The sequence below is a fragment of the Pipistrellus kuhlii genome, unplaced genomic scaffold (genome assembly GCF_014108245.1).
Source record: "Pipistrellus kuhlii isolate mPipKuh1 unplaced genomic scaffold, mPipKuh1.p scaffold_m20_p_1, whole genome shotgun sequence".
Taxonomy (NCBI): domain Eukaryota; kingdom Metazoa; phylum Chordata; class Mammalia; order Chiroptera; family Vespertilionidae; genus Pipistrellus; species Pipistrellus kuhlii.
In genome coordinates, this window is record NW_023425404.1 from 9466046 (window position 1) to 9493982 (window position 27937).

General features: G+C 44.6%; 1 protein-coding gene across 7 annotated transcripts in view; it reads right to left on the bottom strand.

The window, feature by feature from the left end:
• ADCK1 (aarF domain containing kinase 1) overlaps nt 1-27937 on the bottom strand; it is a 109644-nt gene that overhangs the window by 74021 nt on the left and 7686 nt on the right. For 5 of the 7 annotated variants that reach the window (XM_036430162.1, XM_036430137.2, XM_045576818.1 and 2 more), the window contains exons 2-3: nt 26210-26293; nt 416-619 (exon numbers count right to left, since the gene is read on the bottom strand). In XM_036430162.1, the coding sequence (XP_036286055.1) occupies nt 416-460 (45 nt within the window). In that variant the 5' untranslated portion in view covers nt 461-619; nt 26210-26293. The remainder of the gene's footprint in view (nt 1-415; nt 620-26209; nt 26294-27937) is intronic. The other 2 variants (XM_036430127.2, XM_045576761.1) reach the window with 2 other exon arrangements.

Consider the following 27937-nt stretch of genomic DNA (forward strand, 5'->3'; position numbering starts at 1 on the left):
CTGGCATCACGTATTAAAGTGCCCTTGGGCATTTTACCTTAGCACCTAAGCCTTCATCCGTCTCCTGCCAAATGGGGTCAATAGCAGTACCTACTCTTATGTTTGCGAGAGAATTAAGTGAGATAGTGCATGGGATGAACACAGCACATGAGAAACCCTCAATAGTTGATAGATATTAGGTTGAACCAAACATATTAGGCTGCAGTAGAGTATCACTTCTTTCATATGGTCCAACTGATATTTTTTACTGAGAAACACTGGTTCCTTCTAACCTCTTTGATCTGAGCACTGAAAGCTGTGTGAAGTGTGGTTCCACACTAGTAGTGGGTCCTCAGCACCTGGCAGCGAGAATCTGCCAGGGCCTTTTCCAAAGCATACCGTCCCAGGGCCCAGCCCTCCTGGCAGCGGCGGGTACCTCCTTGCCCAGGTCCTCGCGGATGACCTGGCTGACCTCTTGCATGCTGCTCTTCGGGGCCTGGCTGTGCAGCACCTTCAGTGTGCTGGTGTACTCCTGAGGCAGCAGGTAGTCCAAGGCTGCCAGGTGCTGGCCCACCTTGATGAAGGTGCCCCGGTTGGCACAGCAGAGCTCACAGAGACGCCGGGCAGAACGGAGGTGCACCTGCAGGGAGGCAGGCCAAGACCAGAGAGGTGTGAGTGGACCCTGTCCAGTGGACACTGACCCTCTTGTCCCTCTGCTTGGGAACCCTAATTTACCCTCAGAACATACACACACACACACACACACACACACACACACACCTTCATTCACTTCTTCTAGCAGTGTTCTCCTTCAGTCATGGTACCCAGAGCACTCAGTTGCAATCTCATACCAAGGCTGGCCTTCGCATATGGCCGGATGCTTCCGATCTCCTTTCCATCAAACTTACCTGGTCTGGACCCCACTGCCTCAGAAACGAGTGTTTGTTCGAGGCTTTTAACCAAATCTCATCTACTAATGATTCATTCAAAGGTGCATTGCCACCCAACCCTCAGACATATTAATAATACTATCCATATGGGGGCCTACAATTTATAAAACATAATCACTGCTGAAACTGGTTTGGCTCAATGGATAGATCATCGTCCTGCGGACTGAAAGATCCCAGGTTTGATTCCAGTCAAGGGCATATACCTTGGTTGCGGACACATCCCCAGTGGGGGGTGTGCAAGAGGCAGCTGATCGATGATTCTCTCTCATCAATGATTCTAACTCTCTATCCTTCTCTCTTCCTCTCTGTAAAAAATCAATAAAATATATTTCTCCACCACCAGGCAGGCTTCCCCCACCACATCTCCTCACCACCCAGGCAGTGCAATCTTGCAGGTGGGAAGCCCTGGGCTGAGTCTTCAGTTTTGTCCTGGTTCACTACCCTTGACCCTAGCGGGAGCAGCTGCTCTGTGCGTTTGCTACTTCTGTACCCTTAGAATCTCCGTTTACTCCTTTTAGGAGTAAATTGCCTCTCACTAGTTAATGATCCTTTTTATTAAATTTTTCCCATTCAAATTATTGGCATGACTACACTCTGGCGTATATAAAAGGTTAGCCCCTGAAATTGAATTTGAATAGATTAGGGTAAAAAAGAAGGGCATTTCAGAATGAGAGAACATAACCACATGCATGTGTGTGTGTGTATTCATGTGTATGGTGTGGGCATTTGTGTGCATGTGTGTGGGTTTGTATGTAAGGAAGTGAGTGCATGCATGTGTATGTGTGTGCATGTGTATTTGTGTGCAGGCATGTATGTGTGTTTGTGTACATGTGCATGTATATTGAACACTTTTACCATTTTCTTTTGACAATGCACATCTGCATTTGTCTGCCTTTGGTAACCCTCAGAAAGCATCAGTGTCACCCTGCAAGCCTTCCCACCAGGGAACAGAACCAGGGTTCTGCTGCCCCTCATCTGTGGCATAAGAGTCTCAGGTAGGGTGTCTCTTGGCACAAAGTGATGGTCACCTTCAGGACAGTGTCTAGGTAATGCTCTGCGTGGGCCATCTCTGCCATCTTTGTGACACAAGCCCAGGAAGGCCAGTCTACTGACTCACCAGATACTTGGCACATCCGCCATTAAGGTAAATCATGTGTGTCCCCTGTGCGCTCTGTGTACCTCAGGGCAAGCCCTGCATGTGTCATAGTGTGGGTTGATGGTGACTATAGGTCAAACACACATAAAGCCATCATCCGTGGAAAATGAGTCAGCATCTACTTGCTACTCATATTTCAACTAAAGAGGCCCCAAAATCACCTTCAGCCAGCTTCTAAATAAACACACACAGTCACATGAGGGTGAGGGACACTGCCACTCGCCAAAAAATTAAAATGCTCTTTTAAGGCCAAATGACACCAGAGAGAACCAGAGCAGGCCCTCTGCTCTCCAGGGTCTTTTCCAGCTCCGGCTCCTGCAGCTTCACTGTCCTTTTGGAATCAGAAGGCAGGTACCACTCAGCATTTTAAGAAACTACTGGCTCAGTGCAAACCCATTCCCCCCCACCCCCCCGCCTTTTGGCATCATTTAATTTGGTACCTTAAAGAGCTAAGCCTGCTGGGAGCAGGAAACATACAGGCATTCTCTCCTACCCAGGATCCGGTCCATGACCATGCAAGTGTGCTCAGTGAGAGGCACAGCTTCCAGGGTCTCCCGACCTCTGCATACCCTTCAAACTATGCATCTCTCTGAGCACTTACACAGGCATTCATACCAGGAAGGACATGCAGGTAAACAAAAGTCAGTTTATAACAGTTCTGTCCAACAGAACTTTCTGCAGTGATGCAGGTGTTCTGTGCCTGCACTGTCCAATATGCGGCCAGTAGCTCCATGGCCTCAGTGGCCACTGAGCACTTATAATGTGGCTAGTACAACTGAGGAACTGAATTTTTCATTTTATTGAAATTTAAATCATTTACATTAAAATTGCCACACGTGGCTAGTGGCTACCATATTGAACAGCTCAGGTTTATAAATTAGTAACAACTATAGTAAATAAATAATCATTTTTAAAATTATTATTCGTTTAAACTAAAAAAAAAAAAAAAAAAAAAGTTACCCATTTCTCCTATCATTGCCTCTTGCAACTTCCAAGTTGTTCTCTGTATCTGTAAGCTTGGTTTTGTTTTGTTTTGTTTTGTTTTGGTTTGGTTTGGTTTGGTTCTACACATAAAAGAAAGAATTTGTCTCTCTGTGTCTGACTTATTTCACTAAATTTAATGCCCTCACTATCCATGTTAGTGCAAATGGCAAGATTTCATTCTTTTTTATGGCTGAGTAATATTCCATTGTGTTTATGTACCACATTTTCTTTAACCATTTATCCATCCATGGACACTTAGGTGGTTTCTATATCTTGGCTATTACAAATAATCTTGCAATGAACATGAGGATGCCTACATCTTTTCAAATTAGAGTTTTCATTTTCTTCATATAAATACCAAGAAATAAAATTGCTGGGTCATAGGTAGTTCTATTTTAAATTTTTTTTAGGAACCTCCATAATGTTTTCCATAGCAGTTGCACCAATTTACATTCCTACCAACAGTGCACAAAATTTCCCTTTTCTCCACATCCTCACCAACACTGGGATAATCATTTATTTAGTGCCCCTTCTAAGTACTATTTCTGGCCCACAGTAAACATTCAAATGTAGGTTGTGGTGGTGGTTATCATTTTTAAATCTGTATAATATCTCTGTAAAATGACCTTAATGTGTATCTTTAAGGATGAAAAAATAATCCCAGAGAGGTTCAGGGACATTCCCCAGGTCCCAGAGCCAGTAGTTGGTGAATCATTTGGTGTGCTCACCCAGGCGCCAAGAAGAGGCATCAATTGAATTTCTCTGTGTACAAGCATTGTGGGGAGGCAAGAAGTACAACCAGGGTCCTCATGGGCCAAGGGTTTACAATGTAGACCAAGAGATGCACATGCACCCATGAAACTAAATCACCAAGGGCAGGCAGGAAAGGTACTGCCGAGCTCTCCCAGGTCTGATGGGTGCTGGAGAGGTCACCAAGGTGGCCGTGGAACTTGAATCAAGTACAGGCGGTATAAAAGTCCAATGCAAGCAGGAGCTGGTCTTAAATACAAGAAGAGGGGGATCATAAAACATAATGATTAATAGTTTTGGCTATGGAATAAAAAAGTCCTGGGTTCAAATCCTGATTTCCTACTGACTTGCAATATACCAGGGCCAAGTTACTAAACTTTGGAGCCTCAGTTTTCTCATCAATAAAAGAAACGTGATAACTGGTTTGACCAAATGGAGCAATGAATTAAAAGCTTAACACAGCCGAAACCGGTTTGGTTCAGTGGTAGAGCATTGGTCTGCGGACTGAAAGGTCCCAGGTTCGATTCCGGTCAAGGGCATGTACATTCGTTGCAGGCACATCCCCGGTGGGGGGTGTGCAAGAGGCAGCTGGTCGATGTTTCTCTCTCATCGACGTTTCTAGCTCTCTATCCCTCTCTCCTCCTCTGTAAAAAAATCCATAAAAATATATATATATATTTTTTTTTAAAAAGCTTAACACAGGCCTCATGTATATATAATCAGTGCTCAATAGATGAATAAAGAAAAGAGACCGGGGGGGGGGGGGGGGGGTGGCGCAGCGAGGAAAGGAATCAATCTTCCTTGAAAGATGAAATTTAAAAAAATAATAACTTGAGGCCCATCTATTCTCTATACTTTATTCAGTTGAACAAGTCTGGACCACAATCTAATAGACAGAAATAATAGTTAATTTCAAGCTGTGTCATCTAAATTGTAAAGCATCCGTGCATAAGAGTAGCTATTAAGGCCTATTCTAAATACACCAATTTCAGGTTCTCTTCCCCAAAGATCTCCCTACTTCTGCTACTACCCTAATACTGACCACCCTTTGCTCATTAGAACTGAGTGCTGCCCTTACCCAGCACCTGGCTTCACTGACTGGTTTGGGTGTGTCACTGCAGTGTATCCTCCCACTCCCCCACCCATCTCTGCCCCAAAAATGGCAGAAACAGCTGGTATGGTCTCTCTGCCCCTCCTCCAGCTTCATTTTTACTCCCAGCTCAATAACTTGCCTTATGATTATCTCATTACCAATAACCTTGCTGTAATGAGTTTTAATCTGCCTTACATTAATTAAAAACACTCTCATTAGTCAACTTGGTTTGGGGTTTGGGAGGGGGCAGTGAATAGCTAATAAAATCAACTCACTGTTGATTAGTTATTGATTGGGAGGGATAGAGCCAAGGCCTAAGGAGGGCAATTCTTGACTTGTGTCTAAATCCCAAGAGCAAGGGTCTCGGCCCCCAACCTTGGCAGAAAGTTACCAAAGTCAGAATGAATCAACGGGGCTCCCCATCAGAATGGGGTGATATCCCCAATGGGATTTAGGGGTGAGTGTGAACGGAGTGGAAAGAGACAGTCAGACACACATATATACAAACACAGGAAGAGTCAGTGAAGGAGAAGGTGACAGACAGATCCCAAAACAGACAAGGACCTTTAATTCATTCTTCTAGTCAAAAACTCAAGACCCAAAGGAAATACACTTGATATATTAACAGTGGCATCTCTGGGCTGTGAGATTACATGAGTATTTTTCCTTCTTTATAGCTTTTTCAGTATTTTCCAAATTTCTTTAAATTAATATATATTATATCAATAATGAGGGAGACCATTTTTTTTAATCATTCCTTCTTCAACACCTTCTGGAAACAGAAAAGTCCATCTGATTTTTTTTCCCTTCAGCCTTAAATGTACAAGACTCTGCCGCACAAACTTTGGTGCCGAGGGAGGACTCCAGCACCTCCTCCCTAATATTATAGGACACTGTGATCCACATGTGTGTTTTCATCATGAACATGGAATTGCAACTCTCCCCTCATGCCAAGAAATCAGTACAGGATTGCCTGGAAGGTCTCCTTTCTGAAGTCACCCTTTGCTTTAAATTGTCATTTAGAAAACAAAATAAAATTCATCATGTCTTAGAGGAAAGGAGGAATAGGTTGCAGTTTCTAAATGTTTTGAAGGAGACTTGACCACTCCTCAGAGTGTCCTCTATCTCTCTTCTCAGCTATATTCATAGTGTTCCTGGGAAGGTTAAATGAGGTACTCCAGGCAGCCAGGGTTGGCACTGCTGTACTGTTGTAAGGGCACTGAGGACTTGTTTTAATGAGATACTGCAAGACAGACACAGTCACAAAGGAAGAAGTTTCACTCACAGTTCCCAGCAGCAGGCCATGCAGGGCAACACAGGAAGCAATAGGGTTGGCTGAGAGTACCGGGAGGGAGGAGAAAATGTGGGCAAGAGCTTTTATTGTAGATGCCATGGGAAAGAATAGGTGAGGGAGAGTAAGCAAGATTAGGATTGACAAGATTAAATAACTGCAGTAGGCCTAGAGGACAGGGCATGTCCCTCATTGTTCGGTACCTGGTCCTGGCGTAAGAGGGGCAGGTGAACAGTGTCCCAGAGAATAACTGCTCAAAAAAGGAGGTGGTTGGTGGCATGGGCTCTGAACTGATGGGTGTGCCTCTGAAAGGCATGCTTCCAGGTGAGGTGCTTGCTATCTCTATGAATCAGTTCCTCCAGTGTCAACAAGGCCCCAGATGTCAAAGGACCAAAAAATACAGGGGAAAACAACATGATAAATGCAATATTCTAGGTATATTCCTTCAGGGATCTCATTCAGGATAACAGTTGTAAATACCATCTACCCACTAACATCACACATGGGTAACTATACAAGAGTTATTTTTAATATTCTGTCTCTTTAAAGGTAATCAATTAAACAAAAATAAAACAATGTAATGTAGAGTTTATAATACATATAAAAGCAAAATGTATTGCATCATAAAGGCTGGAAGAAAGTATAATATTCTAAAATTCTTATATTCTGTGATGTATTGATAGTATAATGTCATTTGAATGTATACAGTGACAAGTAAAAACTGTATGCTATAAACTAACATAACCACTAAAATAACAAAAGTAATTATAACTCATAAGCCAAAACAAAGAGATAAAATGGAATATTTTTCCTTACTGAGTAGTATTCCATTGTATGACTATAACAATTCATGTATTTATCTGTTAAGTATAAATAAAACTGTTATAAACATTCATGTACATAAACATATGCTTTCATTTCTCATGAGTAAATACTTAGGAATGTGATGTTCAAACTGTTTGATAGGTATGTTTAACTTTTTTTTTAATATATTTTATTGATTTTTCACAGAGAGGAAGAGAGAGGGATAGAGAGTTAGAACATCGATGAGAGAGAATCATCGATCAGCTGCCTCTTGCACACCCCCTACTGGGGTTGTGCCCACAACCAAGGTACATGCCCTTGACTGGAATCGAACCCAGGACCTTTCAATCCGCAGGCTGACGCTCTATCCACTGAGCCAAACCAGTCCTGGCTGATAGGTATGTTTAACTTTTTAAGAAATTAAATAATTCTGTGAAGTGGCTGTACCATTTTTAAATTCAAATCAACAGAGTAGCGAGTTCCTCCACATCCTCCCAATGTTTATATAGTAAGTCTTTTTCATTTTAGTCATTCTAATGCATGTGTAATGTTACTTCATTATGGTTTAAACTTATGTTTCCCTAAGAGTAATGATGTTGAGCATATTTTCATCTGCTTATTTGCCATCTTTATATTTTCTTTAGTGAAATGTCTACCCAAACCTTTGTCCATTTTTTAATGAGTTGTTTGGTTTCTTATTATTAAGTTGTAGGAATTCTTTAAAAATTCCATATACGAGTACTTTATTTAATATATGACTTGAAAATATTTTCTCCCAGTCTGCAGTTTGTCTTTCTTTTCATATATATAAATAAAATCTATCATTTAGAAATTTCTCCTAAAAAAATAATCCAAGGCATGAAAAAGAGAATAGTTAAGTAAATTGTGTAACAGTTATACAATGGCATATTAGGTAGCCATTTTATCTTTTTTTTAATATATTTTATTGATTTTTTAGAGAGAGGAAGGAAGAGAGATAGAGTTAGAAATATCAATGAGAGAGAGTCATCGATCAACTGCCTCTTGCACACCCCAGACTGGTGATGTGCCCGCAACCAAGGTACATGCCCTTGACAGGAATCGAACCTGGGACCCCTCAGTCCGCAGGCTGATGCTCTATCCACTGAGCCAAACCGGTTTTGGCTAGGTAGCCATTTTGAATGAACACTATATAACAACATGTAAAAATGCTAAGAATAATATGGTAAATGAGAAAAACAGTTCATTATATTAATAGAACATCTTACCTAATAAAAGGGTAATATGCAAATTAACCATCACTCTGCTATACCCACCAGCCATGCCCACCAGCCACACCCACAAGCCAATAAAAGTATGCAAATTAACCCCAACCAAGATGGCTGTGGCCACAGAGCGAGCAGGGAGAAGGCTTGGGTTTCCCTGGCAATGGAGGAAGCCAAGCTTTCCACACACCCTGGTGGGCCCAGGCCTCCACTCAAGGATACAAAGTTTCAATTATAGAAGATAAATAAATTCCAACAGAAATGGCAGCAGCCACAGAGCCAGAGCGAGCAGGCGGCTTGCTCTGCTCCAGGCTACAAAGTTTCAAAGTTTCAAATAAAAACCCCAGATACCAGGGTCTCCATTTGGGTTGCCAGGGGGCGTGGCCTGCCTGAAAAAAACCACGCCCAGGCCACCCCAAGCTCCAAGGGAACTCCCACCCTGATCTGAAACACCCTTCAGGGCAAACCAGCTGGTCCCCACCCATGCACCAGACCTCTATCCTTTCTAATAAAAGAGTAATATTCAAATTGACCATCACTCCCAACACTCAAAATGGCTGCCCCCATGTGGTCAAAGATCCTACCCCCATGTAGACACAAGATGGCCACCACAAGATGGCCAGCAAGAGAGAGAAGTTGAAAGGGACCAGGCCTCCAAGAGAGGGCAGTTGTGGGCGATCAGGCCAGCAGGGAAAGGTATTTGGAAGGGACCAGGCCTGCAAGGGAGGGCAGTTGGTGGCAATCAAGCCTGCAGGGGAGGGCAGATAGGGAAGACCAGGCCAGCAGAAGAGGGAAGTTGGGGTGACTAGCCTTCAGGGAAGGGAAGTTGAGGGGAGAGGTGGAACCCAGGACTGCAGGGGAGAGCATTTGGGGGGACCTGGCCTGCAGGGGAGGGCAGTTAGGGGCAAACAGGCTGACAGGGGAGCAGTTAGGCATCAATCAGGCTGGCAGGGGAATGGTTAGGGGGTGATCAGGCTGGTAGGCAGAAGCAGTTAGGGTCAATCAGGCAGGCAGGCAAGTGAGCAGTTGGGAGCCAGCAGTCCTAGATTGTGAGAGGAATGTTCAACTGCCCATTTAGGCCCAATCCCACCGGGATCCCAGATTGGAGAGAGTGCAGGCTGGGCTGAGGGATAACCCCCTCCCTTCCCCCCCATGCATGAATTTCATGCTCTGGGCCTCTAGTTATTGATATAATACAAAAGGGTTAGATGAGAGTATATAAAAATCATACTGTTTGAACTGGTAAAAGGCTAGGTAATTTTTTCTTGACTCTAAATTTTTTATAATAAAGTTATTGCTTTAGTTATTTTTTATTTTTAAAATGGATATATAGCCAAAACCAGTTTGGCTCAGTGGATACAGTGTCGGCCTGCAGACTGAAAAATACCAGGTTCGATTCAGGTCAAGGGCATGTACCTTGCTGCAGGCACATCCCCAGTAGAGGGTGTGCAAGAGGCAGCTGATTGATGTTTTTCTCTCATCGATGTTTCTAACTTTCTATCCCTCTCTCTTCCTCACTGTAAAAAATCAATAAAATGTTTTTTAAATGGATATATAATTCACATACCATAAAACTTACCACTTTTTAATGTACAATTCAATAGTGGTTACTATATTCACTAAGTTGTGTGACTACACCACTATCTAATTCCAGAATATATAAACTATTTATTTTAAAATCAATTATACTATTTTAGACACATTTTATATAAATATCCATCTTGAATCTTTTAAACAAAAGATTCCTGTCTTCATTCAATTTATGTGTTCATTAATAGATGATAAAGGCTGTAAATGCCCACGTACATGTGTTTCCTATCATCTTACGTTTTACTAACACTCAAGCTCAGTTAATAATTTCATATTAAAATGAGAATCAAACTTAAGTTGCCAAATGACTTGTCAGCACAATACAAGTATAAATAGGTCCCTGATTTGTAATTTTCACATACTCTTCTCCATAATCACTAGTTTCTATTTGAATTGTTGGCTCACTGTACCAGCATACGATATAAGCTGCTGGGAACAACTCTTGCTCGTCAGACACTGTGATAATGGTCCTCAGTAGTAAATTCACAGTCACTTACAGTGCATGAAACCTTGGACACACATTATCTCACCTGATCCAGGTAAGAGCCTTGAGTTGGTTCTCCCCATTGCACAGATGCAGGAATTGAGGCTCCAAAAAGTTAGGGCCTTGCCAGGGTTATTCGGCCAATAAGGAGTAGATACAGGGTTTGAGTCATTATCTTCTGTTCCAAAACCTGTCCCTTTCTACTAAAATCTGCTGCCCCTCCGAACACAGTTAAGCATTCCTCATGAACTAAAAGAAAACAAAATCCAGGCAGCCAGTGCTTGCTATGGGCCCACTGTGTTGCCCTCCCCACACACTCACAACCCCCCTCCTGCCCCAGCTGAGCCTCAGCTATATCCAATAGCTGGGCCACAGAGCCACCATGGTGCCTGGCCATGTCTGGCCTCCCAGGAGCTGTTCCAATAAGCCAGCTAACAGCATGGAGATTAGGAACAAATTCATGAACATACAGAGGCCTGGAAAGCACCAGTTGCACAAATAAACTAAGATCAGTGAACCACTGGAAGAAGGAAGTGAGGAAGGCCCAGGAGGCTTAAGGCCTCTCACTGCAAACTCTGGGCAAGACCACAGACCATGAGGCACTGTGTCTCTCCTCTATGACCACACATCAGACATCACTAATCTACCACAACATGCAGTCACTGAGCCCAGGTGAAGACTCACTTATTCTCCACTCTGCACTAAGATAACCACTACTTATCAATCCGAGTTGGCAAATGAAATATGCTTGCTTGCCCGGAGTTAGATTGTTTCTAGGGTGTCTTCTGACCCTAATAATCTACAACTGTGTTTACTGAGCTTCTTAAAGACATTTTCATTCTAGCCCCACTCCAACTGGGATTGTCCTGACACCTCAGTCTTGCTTCTGCAGAATGGACATTATGTTACATGTGGCCCACTCCACTTTCATTGCTACCCACAGTGAACACCACTCCAAGCCAATGCCCAATCTGAGTTACAAAAACTGGATCTACTCTCAAGGTGGTCCAGCCAGGACCCTCTCTCGCCTCTGCCTCAATCAGGGAGCCCAATAAAGGAGAGAGCTAAGAGTAAGGCATGATAGAATGAAGGGGTGCAGGTTGCTGTGCATTAAGCACTCGGTATCCAGAAAACTTCAGTTCAAACGCAAATACTCCCTAGAGCTGGTAACGCAGGAACTTGTTGTAGAATTCTGTGGAATGGGATAGTTTCCAAAATATAGGTTCTGTTTCAGAGAAGGCCATGCAAAAAGCAAGTTGCAGGAGGGGGCATTTGGGGAGGGCAGCTGCTAATGGCTGAGAAAGCTTAATGAATAAAACATGCCACACAGCTGCCAAGAATACGTGTATTTTGATAGGGAACAAGTTTTAGGCCAAAGAAATTAATCTCTAATGGATGGAATTACAAGCATCAGCAATGATTTAGGGAGGTATTAAGGAAAGAAAGTTATTCCAGCATCCCTGAAATCCCAACGAGTGAGCTGACGTGAGTGTGCAAGCCCTCAGCAAACAGCGCACATGCTGAAAATGTAAGAGATTAATAATATTACTGGCAACTTGTGACTCTGCTTGCCACCGTACAGACAAACCCAGATGCCTACAGGAGCCTAGGACACGCACGCTTCAGTCTGGAAAGCATCCATTTGGGAGCCTCGTTGCCAGAAAAACTAAAGAGAACCCTTCCTTCCATGTGCCCCTTAATCATACATACTGAGAAGATACATAATTAATTTGTTCTCAACAGTTACTCTGCGGTTGGAAGAATGATGGCACTTCTAGAATGACAATTACAGACAAGAAAAACCAGTGTTGGTCCATAAGCAGAATAATATGCAGTCAGTCCTCTTCCCTTCCCTTCCCTTCCTTTTCCATCCCTTCCTTTTCTTCTCCGTCTCTTCCCTTCCCCATCATTTCTGTCCAGGCCATGGGCCTGGGTGTGGAACAGGAGTCTCTTTCACTTCCTCCCAGCCTGGAGATGTTGGGGGCTGGTGGGAAGGAACACAAAACAAAACTCAGCAAGATTCAGAGAAAGAGGCCTGATGCTGAGAGGGAATAGGTACAAACTCAGGTGCAATGTGAAGATCAACAGGCAGGGCATTTGGGGAACTGAACATGAATAGGAATTAGATGACGTTAAAAAAAAAAAAAAAAAACTGTTAATTTCATTATGTGACATGTGGTCACCTCCACTTTCTTGTTCATGGTGATTATGACATGAATACTTAGGAAAACACCCGTTGTTAGAAATACACAGGGAAACGACAGGAGAAAAGCCATGATTTCTATTATTTAAAATTCTTCAGCATTAATTATAGCAACATCTTTTAGATCTAGGTGCCAGGTATATGGCTTTTTATATTATTCTCTCTACTTTTTAATTGCATCTGAAATTTTTCATTTATATATATATTTTTAAGATTCAAAGGCAGCCATACCCTGTTTGGCTCAGTGGATAGAGCATCAGCCTGTGGACTGAAGGGACCCAGGCTCGATTCTGGTCAAGGGCACATGCCTGGGTTTCGGACTCAATCCCCAGTAGGGGGCATACAGGAGACAGCCAATCAATGATTCTCTCTCATCATTGATGTTTCTCTCTCTCTCTTTCTCTCCCTTTCTCTCTGAAATCAATAAAAATATATTTTTTAAAAGATTAAAAGGTAGATCACAGCCTGCTGTCCCTAACTCTTCATTGTTCCTGTGTTCTCAACCTGAGTCAGCCTCTCCCATCTCATTTTGTACCACATGACCTGTCATTCACCCTACTCCATCACGCTGGCCTCCTTTTGGGTCTGTGAACAAGCCAAGGATTCCCATCTCAGGGATTTTAGGCTTGCAATTTCCTTTTCCCAGGACCAGCTTCATGGGCATGTGAGGCCACACTGAGCCCCACACTGGTGATTTAATATGGAAGGCCAAATAATGCCAACTTCCCCCTCCAACAAAGATGGCCATGACACAGAACCTGTATTTTACTTACATGGCAAAAGGGAATTAAGGTTACAGATGAAATTAAGGTTGCTAATCAGCTGACCTTGAGATAGAGAGGTTATTTCAGATTATCTAGGTGGACCCAGTTGCCGTGACCTTCACGGCAGGATTCAGGATCTGAAGGAGGGGCCAATGAACAAATGAAAATGCTACAAGAAATCTGAGTTTAGAAGGCATGGGGGGGTGGGGGGTGGGGGACAGGTGGAGCCTCTTTCTTGAAGAAACACACAAACCTCTGGCCTGGTCCGCCTTTATTTATTTGAATACACATTTTTCCCTTTAGCAATGCATACGTACATAGCAAAGGTAAAATTTGGTAAACAGTCAAAGGATTATCAGGCTAGGGAATTGCCTTGAGCAATTCTCCCTATTCCAGACCCTCATCACCCCCACAAGTTCAACAAGAAACTTGGCAAGAAACCTCTCACCCACCCCCATCCTGGTTCCAAGCATGTCCCAGCACAGAGGTTGCCATCTCCTGAGGGACCCCTGCAGGTTAGGATGTAGGGCCACAGGAAGGTGATGCTGATTTACCTACCCCCAGTGGCCCACATTTTGCTTTTGCAGTGGGCCCTGAAAATTATGTAGCCCCCCCTGCCTCTTCCTCTAACAGTCTTCCCTCCACTCTTTTCTTGCTGGTTCTTGCTTCACTTTCCAATTTCAACTGAAAAGCCCCCATCAGAGAGCCCTCTCCCAACCAGTCTTCAGTCACTTTTTATCCCATGACCACATTTTATCTCTTTTAGGGCGCTCAGCAAGAGCTGACATTATCTTGTTTACTAACCTCCCTGATCCTCTACCAAGTACTTAGTGAGCCTGGCATGTGTGCCCAGTGCTGTTCCAAGTGTTGTGGATAAAGCAGCAAGCAATCAGATTGAGTCCTTGGCCTCCTAGAGTGGACGCTCGGAGTTCCATCAACTGATAGTTATCTCTGGTCCCCTCAAGAATAGGCCATTAGCCGAAACCGGTTTGGCTCAGTGGATGGAGCGTCGGCCTGCGGACTGAAGGGTCCCCAGTTTGGTTCTGGTCAGGGGCATGTACTTTGGTTGCGGGCACGTACCCGGTGGGGGGTATGCAGGAGGCAGCTGGTCGATGTTTCTAACTCTCAATCTCTCTCTCTTCCTCTCTGTAAAAAAAAAACTCAATTAAAAAAAAAAAAAAAAAAGGCCATTACATACCCAGCATCTCTCACAGTGCCTGACAAGTAGTGTGGTGGGTGTTCACTAAATATTAACTGAACAATTGTCCACATGAATGAGTGGCTTAGGTACTTGGTGCTGTGACGGGGCATAGCACAGAGATGCCCCTCTTCCTCCTCTAGCATGTGGGGCATGAAGCTCTGTCCCGTTAGCAAGAAACGGCAGGGAAGGAGAGGCCTGGAAACAGACTGGGGGAGGAGGCGGTACCCCAGATCCTGAACCACGCCGCCTTAAATTAGCCTCACATATGTCCCGCCACTATCAGTCAACAGTTTATTTGTATATTTAAGGGAAGTTATTCTGCTAATTGGACATATGTCTCACGGTTCTACAAGGAAAAGTCTATTAAAAAGGCTTGCTGTCGCCAGCTAGAGCTTTGAGGGTAGAAAGGAAGCTGAGTAGATTTTAATTTGTTAGAAAATAGCTGCTTGGGGCCAAGACAGTAAGAAGCAGGAAATCAAGAACCGGCTATTCGATTATTACTGTTATTAACAAGCGCCTCGCTCACCCTTACAGCTGCACAGCGCTTTCCATCAACTTTATTAGGTATACCATGGCCTTCCCTCCATACTTGCTACTCCAGCGATTCCCATCTTGGAGACAGGACTAGCAAGGCAAGAGAAATGCAGCTTGGCCAGACCCAGATGAGTCTGGCCTTATGGCCCCTGTGGCCCATCCTTCTGAGCACAGGAAGTTGTAAGAATTCGGGAGATCAAAGGGCTTTGGGAGAACTGGCGAGGGCTGAGAGGATGGGAGAGAGATGGCAGAAATCAATGGTTTCTCAAGGCTTGACAAAGGGTTCAAACTCCCTGATACAGCAAAGAAATCCACACCTCAGCTCGCCTGGAGGAACCCAGGATCAGCCAGGCCAGAAGAGACAGCCAGGAAGTCAAGTGGTCACAGGCACCCGCTCAGGAGCCACACTATTGCGGATAAATCCAAGACCTGGTGGTGGGTTGGATGCTGGCACCCCAAAAGACATGTCCATATCCTAACCTGTGATTGTGACATTATTTAGAATGATTGGTTTCAAAGAGGAAAGGAGAGGGGGAGATAAAAACATCAATGACAAGAGAGAATCATTGATCTGTTGCCTCCTGCATGCACCCTACTAGGGATTGAGCCTTACAAACCAGGCATGTGCCCTGAACGGGAATTGAACCGTGAACCTCCTGGTTCATAGGTCAATGCTCAACCACTGAGCCACACTGGCGGGGCCTTATTTAGAATCTTAAAGAGATCACCCTGCACTGGCTGGGTGGGCCCTAATTCCAAGGACAAGTGTCCTTATAAGAAAGAGAAGAGAAGGTGGAGGCAGAGAGTGGAGTGGTGCGGACACAAGGAGTGCTGGGAGCCACCAGAAGCCAGACACAGCAATGAAGGATCCTTCCCATGAGCCTCCAAAAGGAGTGTGTCCCAGCTGGCATCTTGATTTTGGACTTCCAGGCTCCAAAATTATGAGAGAACACATTTCTGTTGTCAGCAGCCACTGATTTGTGGCCATGTGTTATAGTAATCACAGGAAACATACCTAATTACTAGCTGTGGGCCCTCGGACAAGTCAAGCAAACTGCCTCAGTTTCTTCATCTGTAAAACAGGGATGATAGCCCTGGCCTATTTGCCTCAGTGGATAGAGCATCAGCCTGAGGACTGAAGGGTCCCGGGTTCGATTCCAATCAAGGGCATGAGCCTTGGTTGTAAGCACATCCCCAGTTGGGGGTGTGCAGGAGGCAGCTGATATTTGTTTCTAACTCTATTCCTCTCCCTTCCTCTCTGTAAAAATATCAAAATATGTTATAAAGAGAAATATATTTTTAAAAAAAAACAAGGTTGATAACAATTGTATCTACCACACAGGGTTGCTATTAAGTTCAAGAAGATAATAGAGAGAGAGATCCTAGTGTAGCACCTGTCCTTTAGTGTTCAGTCCATGTAAACACATATTCTTAGCAACAGAAGCCATTAAAAATATGGTTTTCCAGGCCTCACCCCAGGATCATGGAAAATAAATCTTTAGAGTGTATGGTCTAGAAGTCTGCACTTTGTAAGGCTTCCTTGGTGACTCTAATTGCCTAAAGGTTAGGAACCACCAGCGAGTCGTCACACTTCCCTCTATGACAGACAGACAGACGGAATCTCTCCTGTTCTGGGAAAGCTGCCCTTCCAGATACAGATGTCACCACTGTCCTTGGTAAGCCATTCCAGTACTATAACCTACCTTGGTGGTAAGGACGTCCCAGTTTATGCCCACCTGAATCCGTCATCACACAGCTTCAGCCCATTGCCCTTCACTACCCTCAGCAGAGATAGAGGCCACTTGGGAGCTTTCCAGTGGGAAATGTAATCAGCACAGGGAAGCCAGCTGTGGTTAGTCTTTGAGACATAGTGTGAGACAAGTAAGAACAGGCAGCAGCTATGGTTTCTCCAGCTCTTGCCCTAGTAGGTGTGGGTCAATGCAGTACCTCGACACAACACTGTCTCTGGGGAGCAGGGCGCTCTGCCCTCCTCCACCCACTGTACAAGAACCAGGTGGCCCGGCAGCTGGAGAGCAGCTCTGCGGCAGGAGGAGGTAACCCTGTGTGTCCAGGCAGCCTGTGCAGGCAAGGGGACTGCAGACACATGCAAAGGAGGAATCAGCTAATGTGATGCTCGTGCTGAACAGGATGAAGAGAGACCGCACACAACAACGGCCTCCCATCACCTGAAACCCGGGGGCTTATTCTGTTTCATTTCAGCTGTGGCCTTTGGAAAGTGATCACTGCCTCTGAACAGCAGCAGCAAACACTACCCCAACAGGCAGCATCAAGCCTGGACCAGCATCAGGAGATAAACAGGGTGAGCGGCACCAATGATGGTGTGTAAAAATGTGGTACAAGCCAAAACTGGTTTGGCTCAGTGGATAGAGCGTCGGCATGCTGACTGAAAGGTCCCAGGTTCGATTCCGGTCAAGGGCATGTATCTTGGTTGCGGGCACATCCCCAGTAGGGAGTGTGCAAGAGGCAGCTGATCGATGATTCTCTCTCATTGATGTTTCTAACTCTATCCCTTTATTGGTAAAATACCAATAAAAAAAAATTATTTTTAATGTGGTATAAGAGGCAAATGGGGGTGGTACCCAGAATGCTTATTTGCATATGCATTAGACCCCCTAAAAAGAGAGAGCTAGCCTATCAAATCTGCAATTTCATGGATATTTTCCCCCAGAACAAAACCAAGTAATGGAAAAAGAGTCAACAGGATGAAGAATATCATACAAACACAAAAATGGCTGGCCGTGCCAAGGAAGTGCATGGCAATGATAAACTACGAAACCAACACTGAGCTTGTGTCTGGTAAAGTAAAAGGAAGGCTGAAGTAGGGGCAGAAGTACCTGGGGACTGCAACTGTAAGGGTAAGGTGTTATTTCTGACATAGTGAGTACAGGGGCAATGACTACATTATTTTTATACCTTTTCTTAGGTATTATATATTTCACATTTTTAAAAAGACAAGAGATATGCAAACCTGGCAAGATGGGACATTGCTATTCACCATGGTCTACAGGTCACCGACAAGTCCACAGCAATCAAGGGCTTTGAATGGTCCGCTAGGAAATACAAATAAGCTGAATAATGCCAGATTTTCTCCAGCGTCCCCACTGGTGGAAATGAACCCCCAGATCTCTCCCCAGACCACACCAAGGCCCAAAAGCCCACTCCCAGGGAATGTTCCCCTAATTTAGAAGGCCGTGGGGTCAGGGCCACTGCAGAAAGTTGTGCAGCTTTGCAATGCAGTACTCAGAGAGCTTTGGGTACACAGGAAACTAAAAAGGACATGCTAGATTCCATCACAGTCTCTCATCCTCTTCCAGAGGCCTGGTTCTGAGATGACCCAACCAGAGCAAATTAAATGCAGCTCATGTTCCTGCAGGAATTATCACAAACTCTGAAAAAGCCAGTCACCAAAAGAGAAAGGATTCAATTCCCCTCCTCCTCTAGGCAGAACCCTCTCAGGCGAATGTTCCCTAATGACCAGCAAAAGAGGCACAGAGGGCACAGAAGCTCAGGTTGACAGACACCGTGCACGCAAAAGAGTTGTGGCACAGACACCACTGCCCTGGAGGAGGCCTTCCTTGGCATGCACCCCACCCCCGGCTGGGTGAGGAGACCCTCTCCTGCAGGGCTCCTGTCCCCGCTCTTCATGGCCCAGGAGCTAGTTGCTGTCAGGGACAGAGATGGAATGAAGGCAAATCAACCTTCCTGCAGCTGTGATTTCACTTGTACTTCCCCACTAGACTGTGAGCAACTGGAAAGCAGAGGACACGTCTTATTTTCCTTTATATCTTCTGAGCCTGAGCCTCACACAGGACCTGGCACACAGCACGCTCCATTAATGTGGGTTAAAATGGATGGAAGAATTAGCCCAGCAAGTGTTACTCAATGGTTGAGTATTGACCTATGAATCAGGAGGTTATGATTCACTTCCTGGTCAGGGCACATGCCTGGATTGGGAGCGCGATCCCCAGTAGGGCGCATGCAGGAGGCAGCCGAAAATGATTCTCTCTCATCATTGATGTTTCTTTCTCTCCCTCTCTCTTCCTCTCCAAAATCAATAAAAATATGTTTAAAAAATTGATGGAAAATGGTAAAGAAATGTCCTGACTTGGCCAGGGTAGTCCCAGCTTTCAGAGAATATTCCTGAAGAGCCACACACTGCTACAGTTCCCCTTGCAGAGAGCAACAAGCTCTTTAAACTGCCAACTGAATTGCCGTGCCTTCATTAAGATGGTAGCATGGTTATCCTACAAACTGGCAGCTTTTCCATAACTTTAAGAGTTGAAGCGTTTTCCCAAACCACAGAGCTACCCTGTTTCCCCGAAAATAAGACAGTATCTTATATTAATTTTTCTCCCAAAGTTGCTCTAGGTCTTACTTTCAGGGGATGTCTTAGCTTTCCATGCACTAGGTCTTATTTTTGAAGGATGTCTTATTTTCGGGGAAACACGGTAGTATCTACCAATTCCTTTGGGGTCTACACTCCCCTCTACCAAGGAGCACAAATTCCAATTATTTGTTGAATTAACTGTTTGGTTGATGAAGCACATGTCTAAAGGTATCCCAGGGAGGAGGCTCCATTGCCCTTCTTCCTCTTCCCCTGTTTTCCCAATCTTACCCCAAGCAGCACGTCGGCCTCAGAGCTCACACCAGGGGGGACAGACCCCAAGGAGAAACAACACCAGCCAAGGCAGCTAATTGGCAAGAAAAGCTACCCAAGCTTCTTTGGTTCCACTTTCCATCCAACTTGGCTTTCCCCCAAGTTGGAAGTTGATAAATGGAGACAATCGACTATCAAATGCAAAGAACAATCGATTGGACAAGACCTGGATATCCAAGCCCATGGTCTGCCATAAACCTGCGGGGGCCTAAGGAGTGGCATCAAGCCCCTGGACCTCCGGTTCCGCATCTGTACATCAAAGGCTTGAGCTAGCTGATGCCAAAGATGGCTTTCTCAAGTTCAATGGAATAATTATAAACAGAAACATCACCCCCTTACTCTACTCCTCTGGGCAACATCCACTGGTCATATTAAGTCCCTTTCCCCTGTAAACACCCTCCCATACGCCATGGTTCTCGAGAGTGCCAACATTTGACCCTCCCTCTTAATGCAGATTTCAGTAATGCCAAAATTGCTATCCCCTACTCAAGCCCAAAGCACCTGTGTCCTTCAACAAGGTCGGTCAGGTGTAAAGGCTAGCTGAATTTAGCAGGCACAAAAGGTCCTTGCAGCACATTTAAAACTATCTCTTGCCGAAACCGGTTTGGCTCAGTGGTAGAGCGTCGGTCTGCAGACTGAAAGGTCCCAGGTTCGATTTCGGTCAAGGGCATGTACATTGGTTGCGGGCACATCCCCGGTAGGGGGTGTGCAAGAGGCAGCTGGTCAATGTTTCTCTCTCATCGACGTTTCTAGCTCTCTATCCCTCTCTCCTCCTCTCTGTGAAAAATCAATAAAATATATTTTTAAAAAATAAATAAAACTATCTCCCATTCTGAGGGTATGTATTGCAGGTTAACCTATCTCTAAGTTTCACACAAGCACGTGGAGAGAGTGCCATAGAGGTGTAATACTTCTGCCCTCTCCCTCACTCCTTGTAGCAGGAGGAACTGCAGCTGGTGAGTTGGGAGAAGCACAGCATGGTGGACTCACTCTTTCCTCTCTCCTCCTCTTTGGGACCTTCATACCTGCAGAGCACTGGTATTCAGCGCCTCCCTGACCTAGGACACAGGCCCCCATCTGAGAGGCTTGCCCTGCCAAGTCTATGCCTGGTAGGTAAGTCTAACAAATTCAGGGGAGTATTCAAAGCCCACTCACTCAGGGACCCAGGCCACATGCTCCAGCCCAGCATTTATCGGTAACAGGCTGACAGTCTGCTCCCTACCTGGCAGAGTTCTGCAACTCGGGTAAGGAGGAAAAGAGCATTAATCATTTCCTCCTCAAGCCCAAATGCTAATGCTCACTCTTCTACTCACTGTCTGACCTCTGACAGAGTAAAAGTTCAAAAAATATTCAGTAACTGGTAACTTTAAGCATTCACATTCATTTAAGATTTAGTAAAACTTCGCTCCAGAAGTTTCCATGGCAAAAAACTTGGCATCTGGTCCCTCTATGATCTAGCTCTAATTGTATCTGCCAGTATGACTATTCATCCACCCTTAACCTAGTCTCCACACACAGAACTAATGTCTGTTTCTTACAGATGATCTCTAAAATTTTACCCATCAACCAAAATCATCTTGTCCCCAGTGCCATGGGTTTCCATCTTAACCACCTTTCCAAACCCAGCTCAAATACCCCTTAATTAATTCAGTCTCACCCATCTTAGGCCACTGTTCCTGCTTCTGTGTTCCTTGGGCGGGAGGGAGGAGGGGGGAGTCTTAACTACACTGGGGCTGAACAAATCAGTTAATATATTGTAGATAATTAGAGGCAGGTATCTCACTGTCAGAGAAATAAGGTAAATGTAAGGAAAGGGAAAAGGCTAAATGAAATCTGTAATGTTATATTGAAATTGAAGATATAGGTATGAATTCATGGTTTTTAATGGATGGGTGAGTGGATGGATTGACAGCTAGATAAAGATGGACATGTGTATGCATCAATAAGTATACATACAGATATTTCCTGGCTCTGTCTCTTTGGCAAGTCTAGAAACAATAACACCCCAAAAGTAATATGCATCCACATCTTGGTTTCTAAATATCATTCTCTAATAAAAGGAGAAGTTATTGATTACAAGGCTGGAACAAGGAAAATATAAGGAGAGCCTGGGGCATCTTGTGATACCAAACAATAATTGAGATGGTGTTCAAAAATGATAAGGCATATCAAAAAGACATAGGAGCCGGCCAGGGTGACTTAGTGGATTGAGCATCATCCCATGCACCAAAGAGGTCACTGGCTAGATTCCCAGTCAGGGTACATGCCCAGGTTTGGGGCTCAATCTCCAGTAGGGGGCATGCAAGGAGGCACCCAACCAATGTTTCTATCTCTCCCCTTCTCTTCCTCTCTCTCTAAAAAATCAATGAAGCCGAAACCGGTTTGGCTCAGCGGTAGAGCATCGGTCTGCGGACTGAAAGGTCCTGGGTTCGATTCCGGCCAAGGGCATGTATGTTGGTTGCAGGCACATCCCCAGTAGGGGGTGTGCAAGAGGCAGCTGGTCGATGTTTCTCTCTCATCGACGTTTCTAGCTCTCTATCTCTCTCCCTTCCTCTCTGTGAAAAATCAATAAAATATATATTTTTTTAAATCAATGAAAACATATTACAAAAAAGACAGGAGAACCCTGATGAGTTCCCAATGGCCACAGTTTGAACAATTTCAGCAATAAAATTAATAATAATTGTTTTTGAAAAAATGATAATAATAATAATTGTATTGGGTTCTAACTCAGAATTTCAAAACAAGTTCAGAATGATAAAAAGTTCATAAGTTCATAATGATTTAAAAAAAAAAACTTCAATAAAGAACTGAAGGAGAAGGGACACTTCTTCCTTGTAGAATTCCAATTAAAAAACGTAGAAATAAGGAAAACAGAAATCATTAACTTGTCTGTTAAAATGATAAGGAGCCAACAAGGCAAACTCTGTGCTTCTGGGTCGTCTCTCTGTCTGGGATAAATAACCTCCATGTTTAATTAAGCAAAGCCTCTCGTCTCTGTTCTTACAAACTCAGTTGGGGCAAAGGCCACTGCTACCACTTTACAGATAGGGGTGCTTCGTGGTGAGCCAGAAGCCAAAATGGCTCAAACTCTACCCAGCACCACCCAAACCTCTCCTCATTCTGGCTTGGAATTTCTGAATTTCATTTCTTCCTGAGAGAAAATTTCCTCTCTGACCTATCAAAACCCTGATTGTGCTTTAAGATCCAGAGTGTATCAGGACTCATTTGGTTGCAAGGAACAGAAAACTGAACTCAAACCATGCTAAGCAAAAAGAGGATTTCCTGGCACACATAACTAAAAAGTCTAGCAGTCATCTGGCTTTAGCCTCTTAGGTCCAGGGACTCAAATGACACATCTCTCCACAATACTGGCTGTATTCACAGATGGGCTTTCCCCTCAAGGGGGCAAGATGGCTACCAGAAGCCCTAAGCCAACATCCTACACTCTCTGCTCATCCAGCAGAAAAAAACATTGTCCTATGGGAGACACCCCCAAAAGTCCTGGAGCTGATGCTCACTGCCCTGCCTGGCACAGGTGCCCACCCTGAATCAATCTCTAGCGCCAGAGGAATGGGCCTGACTAAGTCAGATGCCCACTCTTGTAGCTGAGGATGGGATGAGCCCCATTCATACCTCATGGTGAGTACCTAAGATATGACTAATTCCCCAAAGCAAAGTTTGGATGACAATGGTTCTTGATGAGAATGGTTCCTGCACTGTTGAATTAACATATGTCCACTTTACCCCAACCCCTCGCTCAGAATAATCTGTCCTACAACCTCCAGCCCGTTGTCTGAACGTCTGCATCAGCTATGACTTTTTTCTGCCCTGTGGACAGGCCAGTTCACACATGTTTTCCCTGTTTACTAGCATCCTGAGCACCAGGGATCTCATTCTCCAAAGCCCCTGGGCCCCACCCCACACCCTCAGCTGCCTAGCAAAGTGCCACTGCACACAGAGGGAACACTCTGCATCGGGTCCCACCCCCTCCTGACTCAGGGCTGAGTCACTGAGATCCATGTCAGCTGAGCACCAACCTTGAAAGTGCCTGCCAAGCTCGTCTCCTGGCTCTGGCGTATTCCAGGACCTGAGGACGCTGGCTTGACAGGTGAGATAATTATGTTTTACCCTCCGCTCACTCCTTTATCAGTCACTCGGATGAGAACAGATAAGTGTTCCGGTGGAAGAACACACTCCTGCAGTATTTACCTGTTAGTTCTCTTCAGTGCCAGCCAGCTCCTCCTTCCAAGGCACAACTTCGGGACCAGCCCACACCCCTGTTTTCTGGTGCCAACTACCATGTGCTACCCTCTTGTCAAATGCCAGGCTTCACTTTCCTTATTCAATTTCCCCAGGTGCTGTGGCACCCCGGCCTTCCTGGTAACTTACACATAGAGGGCAACTGTCTCCATGGCACCCCTACCCCTGCCTGCTCTGCCCTTGGACCTCTCTGCAGAATGTGGCTCTGATGGGTTCCAAGACCCATAGCATTAGTTAGATGAACAAAGGAGAACAGAGAAAAGTAGTGGGGGGGAGGGGCATTAAGTGCTACAGACTTTGAGACCTTCCAATACAAACTTTTATTCATTCATTCATTCAACAAACCTTTATTCAGAACCTACTATGCCCGGGGTACTGTGGTAGGTGCTTCAGACGTGGAGAAACGCAACACAGACAAGTCCCTGTGCTCATGGAGCACACCTTCTACTAGCCATCTGACTTATTTACATTTACATTTCACAAAATATCCCTTAGTGATGGGTATAACCATCTCCAGCCTACAGACAAGGAAAATGGCAGCTCCCAAAAGGACCTCGCCAAAGCTGAGGCACAAACTCAGGTCTTCTGATTCCAAACCTTACTCTCTTCCCAAACCTTACTCTCTCAAGGCAAGTGGCTAGCAAGGTGCCGCCTGGCATTGAAACAGACATTCAATCAACTCAGTCCCAGGCGTCATCACGAGAGGTAGAAGATATAAAAAAAAGACCCAATCCCTGATTGAATAGAAGCTATAGTCTTAAGAGAGAAAAAGACCAACTATCATTTGTGGCAGGAATAAAGGTAGACTGATTAAATTCAAAGAGGAATCTATCTCTAAAATAATACACAGGAAATAATGACCACCTTCAGGCAGGAAAATTGGGATCCTGAGGAACGGGGATCTGAGAATCATTTTGTATGTTCAAATATTATATATTTTGAATTGTGTGCCATGCAAAACTATTTCCTATTAAATGACACTTTGAGGATGCAATCAACCAAATCCTGAATGTGGAAAATTCTAGGAGATAAATGATCTTGTTCTTCAATAAGCAAGAAAGCTCAAAAAAATAATGAAAGAAAAGAGGCAGGGGAAATAGAGATTTGAAAGAATTCAGGAAACATCAACCAAATGCAATATTTGTACCTTATTTGGATCCAGATCTGAACAAACCAACTTTAAAAATATATTTTGGCAACAACAAGGAAGATTTAAATGTGGACTATTAGAAGTTATTAAGGAATTATTGTTAATTTTGTTAGGTATGATCATGGTTTCTTTAAAGGTCCTTATCTATTAGAAATACATACTGAAGTATGTAACATGAAATAATATGAAACCTGAGAATTCCTATTAAATACTTCTACAAATAATAATAATTATTAAAAATAAATAAATAAAGGAATGAATAAATGGGGAACAGACAAGATTGGCAAAATATTGATCATTTCTGAAGTTGAATGACAGTTCCACAGGACTTCATAACACTATTCTCTCTACCCCTATGAATGGCTGAAATTTCCATAATAAAAATGTCAAATACATTTTTTTTTAAATTAATTATTCCATCCACCAAAGATGATTGTTTAGGGGAGGTGGTTGAGCTGAGTCTCGAAGGATGACTAGGAATTTTCTAAAGGGCAAAGGGCTGAGCAGACATCTTTCTGGAGGAACCAAAAGTATCTACATTTGACCCCAAACTCAACTTACATTCAAAAAAGATGCCCTCTTACTTGATGCCCCAACTCTCTCTGGGATATCTAGTCACAGCATCAAAATCAACCACCCTATTCCAAGTGAGAACAGAATGTGAGGGGTGGACAGCTCCACTCAGAGGCCCACAAGAGGCCCCAGTGTCATCCTCAGAGGACAAAAAAAACAATTAATCTCTTTCAACTGGGTTTTGCCTGACAAAGCAGTTTGGAAGCCAGCTGAGTTATCTCAGAGACAGTGCCATCCTTCCTCCTGAGTCATCCCAGAAACACACCCCAACCCCCCTGGCAGTGCCTTGAAGATCCATGGCCTTGGCACTACAGGATCCAGCTTGATGTCAGCCTGGCAGCCCAGCTCCTCCTGGGCAGCCACAGCACCTCCAATGAGGAGGTGGTCCTTCCCTCTTTCCTCCCCAGCCTCATCCTCGATCCCCACACTGGCCCCTGCATACAGGAAGTGTGCTGGCTTTGCAGCCACCGGGACTTACTCAGTCCTGGTAGGGCTCAGAGGGGTCCCATGGTCCTTACCTCGGAGCGAACCTGTGCGTACTCCTCCGAGCCATAGGGAACTCTCCTCAAGGAGGTGAGATAGTCGTAACTGATGGCAGCTGTCTGTGAAGCAAGGAAGGAGAAACTTAGTGCCCAGGCCTCAAATATGACTCCTCTGCCAAAGAACTAAAGCTGCAGGCCCCTGACATTGGGAACAGGTAATCCCACCCCTCAGATGCTCTGCCCCCAGACTTTTCTTTCTTTTACTCTTTAGAGAATTACATATGTATCCTTTACCCCCAATTCTGCCCCAGATCTTAACCTGGCTGGCTTTTTCCTGTCAATCAGAGTTTTGCACAAATGCCACTTCTGCAGAGTTCCAATCTAAAGTTACCCTCCCCCTGCCCCCAACTCTCAATTGTCTGTCATAACAAACCACCATCCAAATGTACCGTGCTCATTTGTTTCCTTGAACATGGACTGTCTCCCCTGTGCTAGAATTTCAGCTCTCTGGGCACAGGGGCTTGTCCTTACCGTGTCAGGCATACAGGTAAATGCTCAGTAAATACTAATTGAATGAGGACTGTTGGGTAAGCTTATCCCACTCTCTGAATCACAAATAAACATCATTTTATATTTATGTTTGCTCTAATAATGTAAGTTTTGATTCTCAGTCCCTTGGCCAAAACTCCATTACCTCTGGTGAATCAGAAGACAACAATCTCCCAGATATCTCAGGCATGGAGGAACTATTGAGATTGCCTTACCCAAACATCCCCTTTTAGAATTGAGCAACTGAGGCCCCTAGAGATTAAGGTGAAAAGGAAAATGGGGGGGGAGGGTGGGGAGGCGGGAAGGGCTTGCAATCTAGTTCAGTATCTGATTAAAACTGTAGTCTTACTTCCCCACTCTGATTTGGGCGGAGCTGCAGAGCTAACGCCAGGGCCCCACCCCAGCCCACTTGGGTGAAGCTGTGGAGCATGCCCCTAAGTCCCCACCAAGACTGACTTGGGCAGAGCTGGGGGGACCCTCAGGGGCCCGCCACAGGAGGAGATATATAGGTCAGAGCTTCCCCATGAGTTCAGTTCAGGCTTTGGATCCAGAATTCCTCTGGACTAGCAGATCTTCTAAATAAAGGTTAAACTTTCCTCCCTCGGAGTGCTAGCTGATCTTTCTCCTGTGCATTCTGCCACAACAAAGGGGCTTACAAAGCTGATATTGAGAGGAGTTTGTTCCTTCGTCTGCACCCCAAAGTTTTATTCCATTTGACATATACTTGTTGAACGCCAGCCACAACCAAGACCTGGTCACTAAGCAGTGCAGAAGAGTCAAGACGGAACCCTAACCTTTAAAGCAGTGTTTACCAAAGTATGGTTTGCATACCCCCAGGGGTACGGGAAGAGTTTGGTGGGGGTACGTGATGCACTGGAATTTTGGTGGGGATATGCACTGCACCGTGCTTAGCTGCGCCTAATTCTACGTTCTCATGAGTATGAGGGGTACTCAGCGTTACGAAAATTATAGAAGGGGTACACATGTCAAAAGTTTGGGAAACACTGCTTTAAAGAATGCACAGCCTAGAGGCTGATTTATAAAGCACTGATAAAGACCTTCCTCCCTTCTGTCCAACTGTTCAAATCCCTAAGGTTCTATGGCACTCCCTATAGCACTCATCCTGACTCCTGTGTCTGAGGTCCCACAGTGGTGGTAGTCCAACACACTACTTTGAGCCTGTGCAGGGCTGTAGATTGTTTTCTGACCCATTCA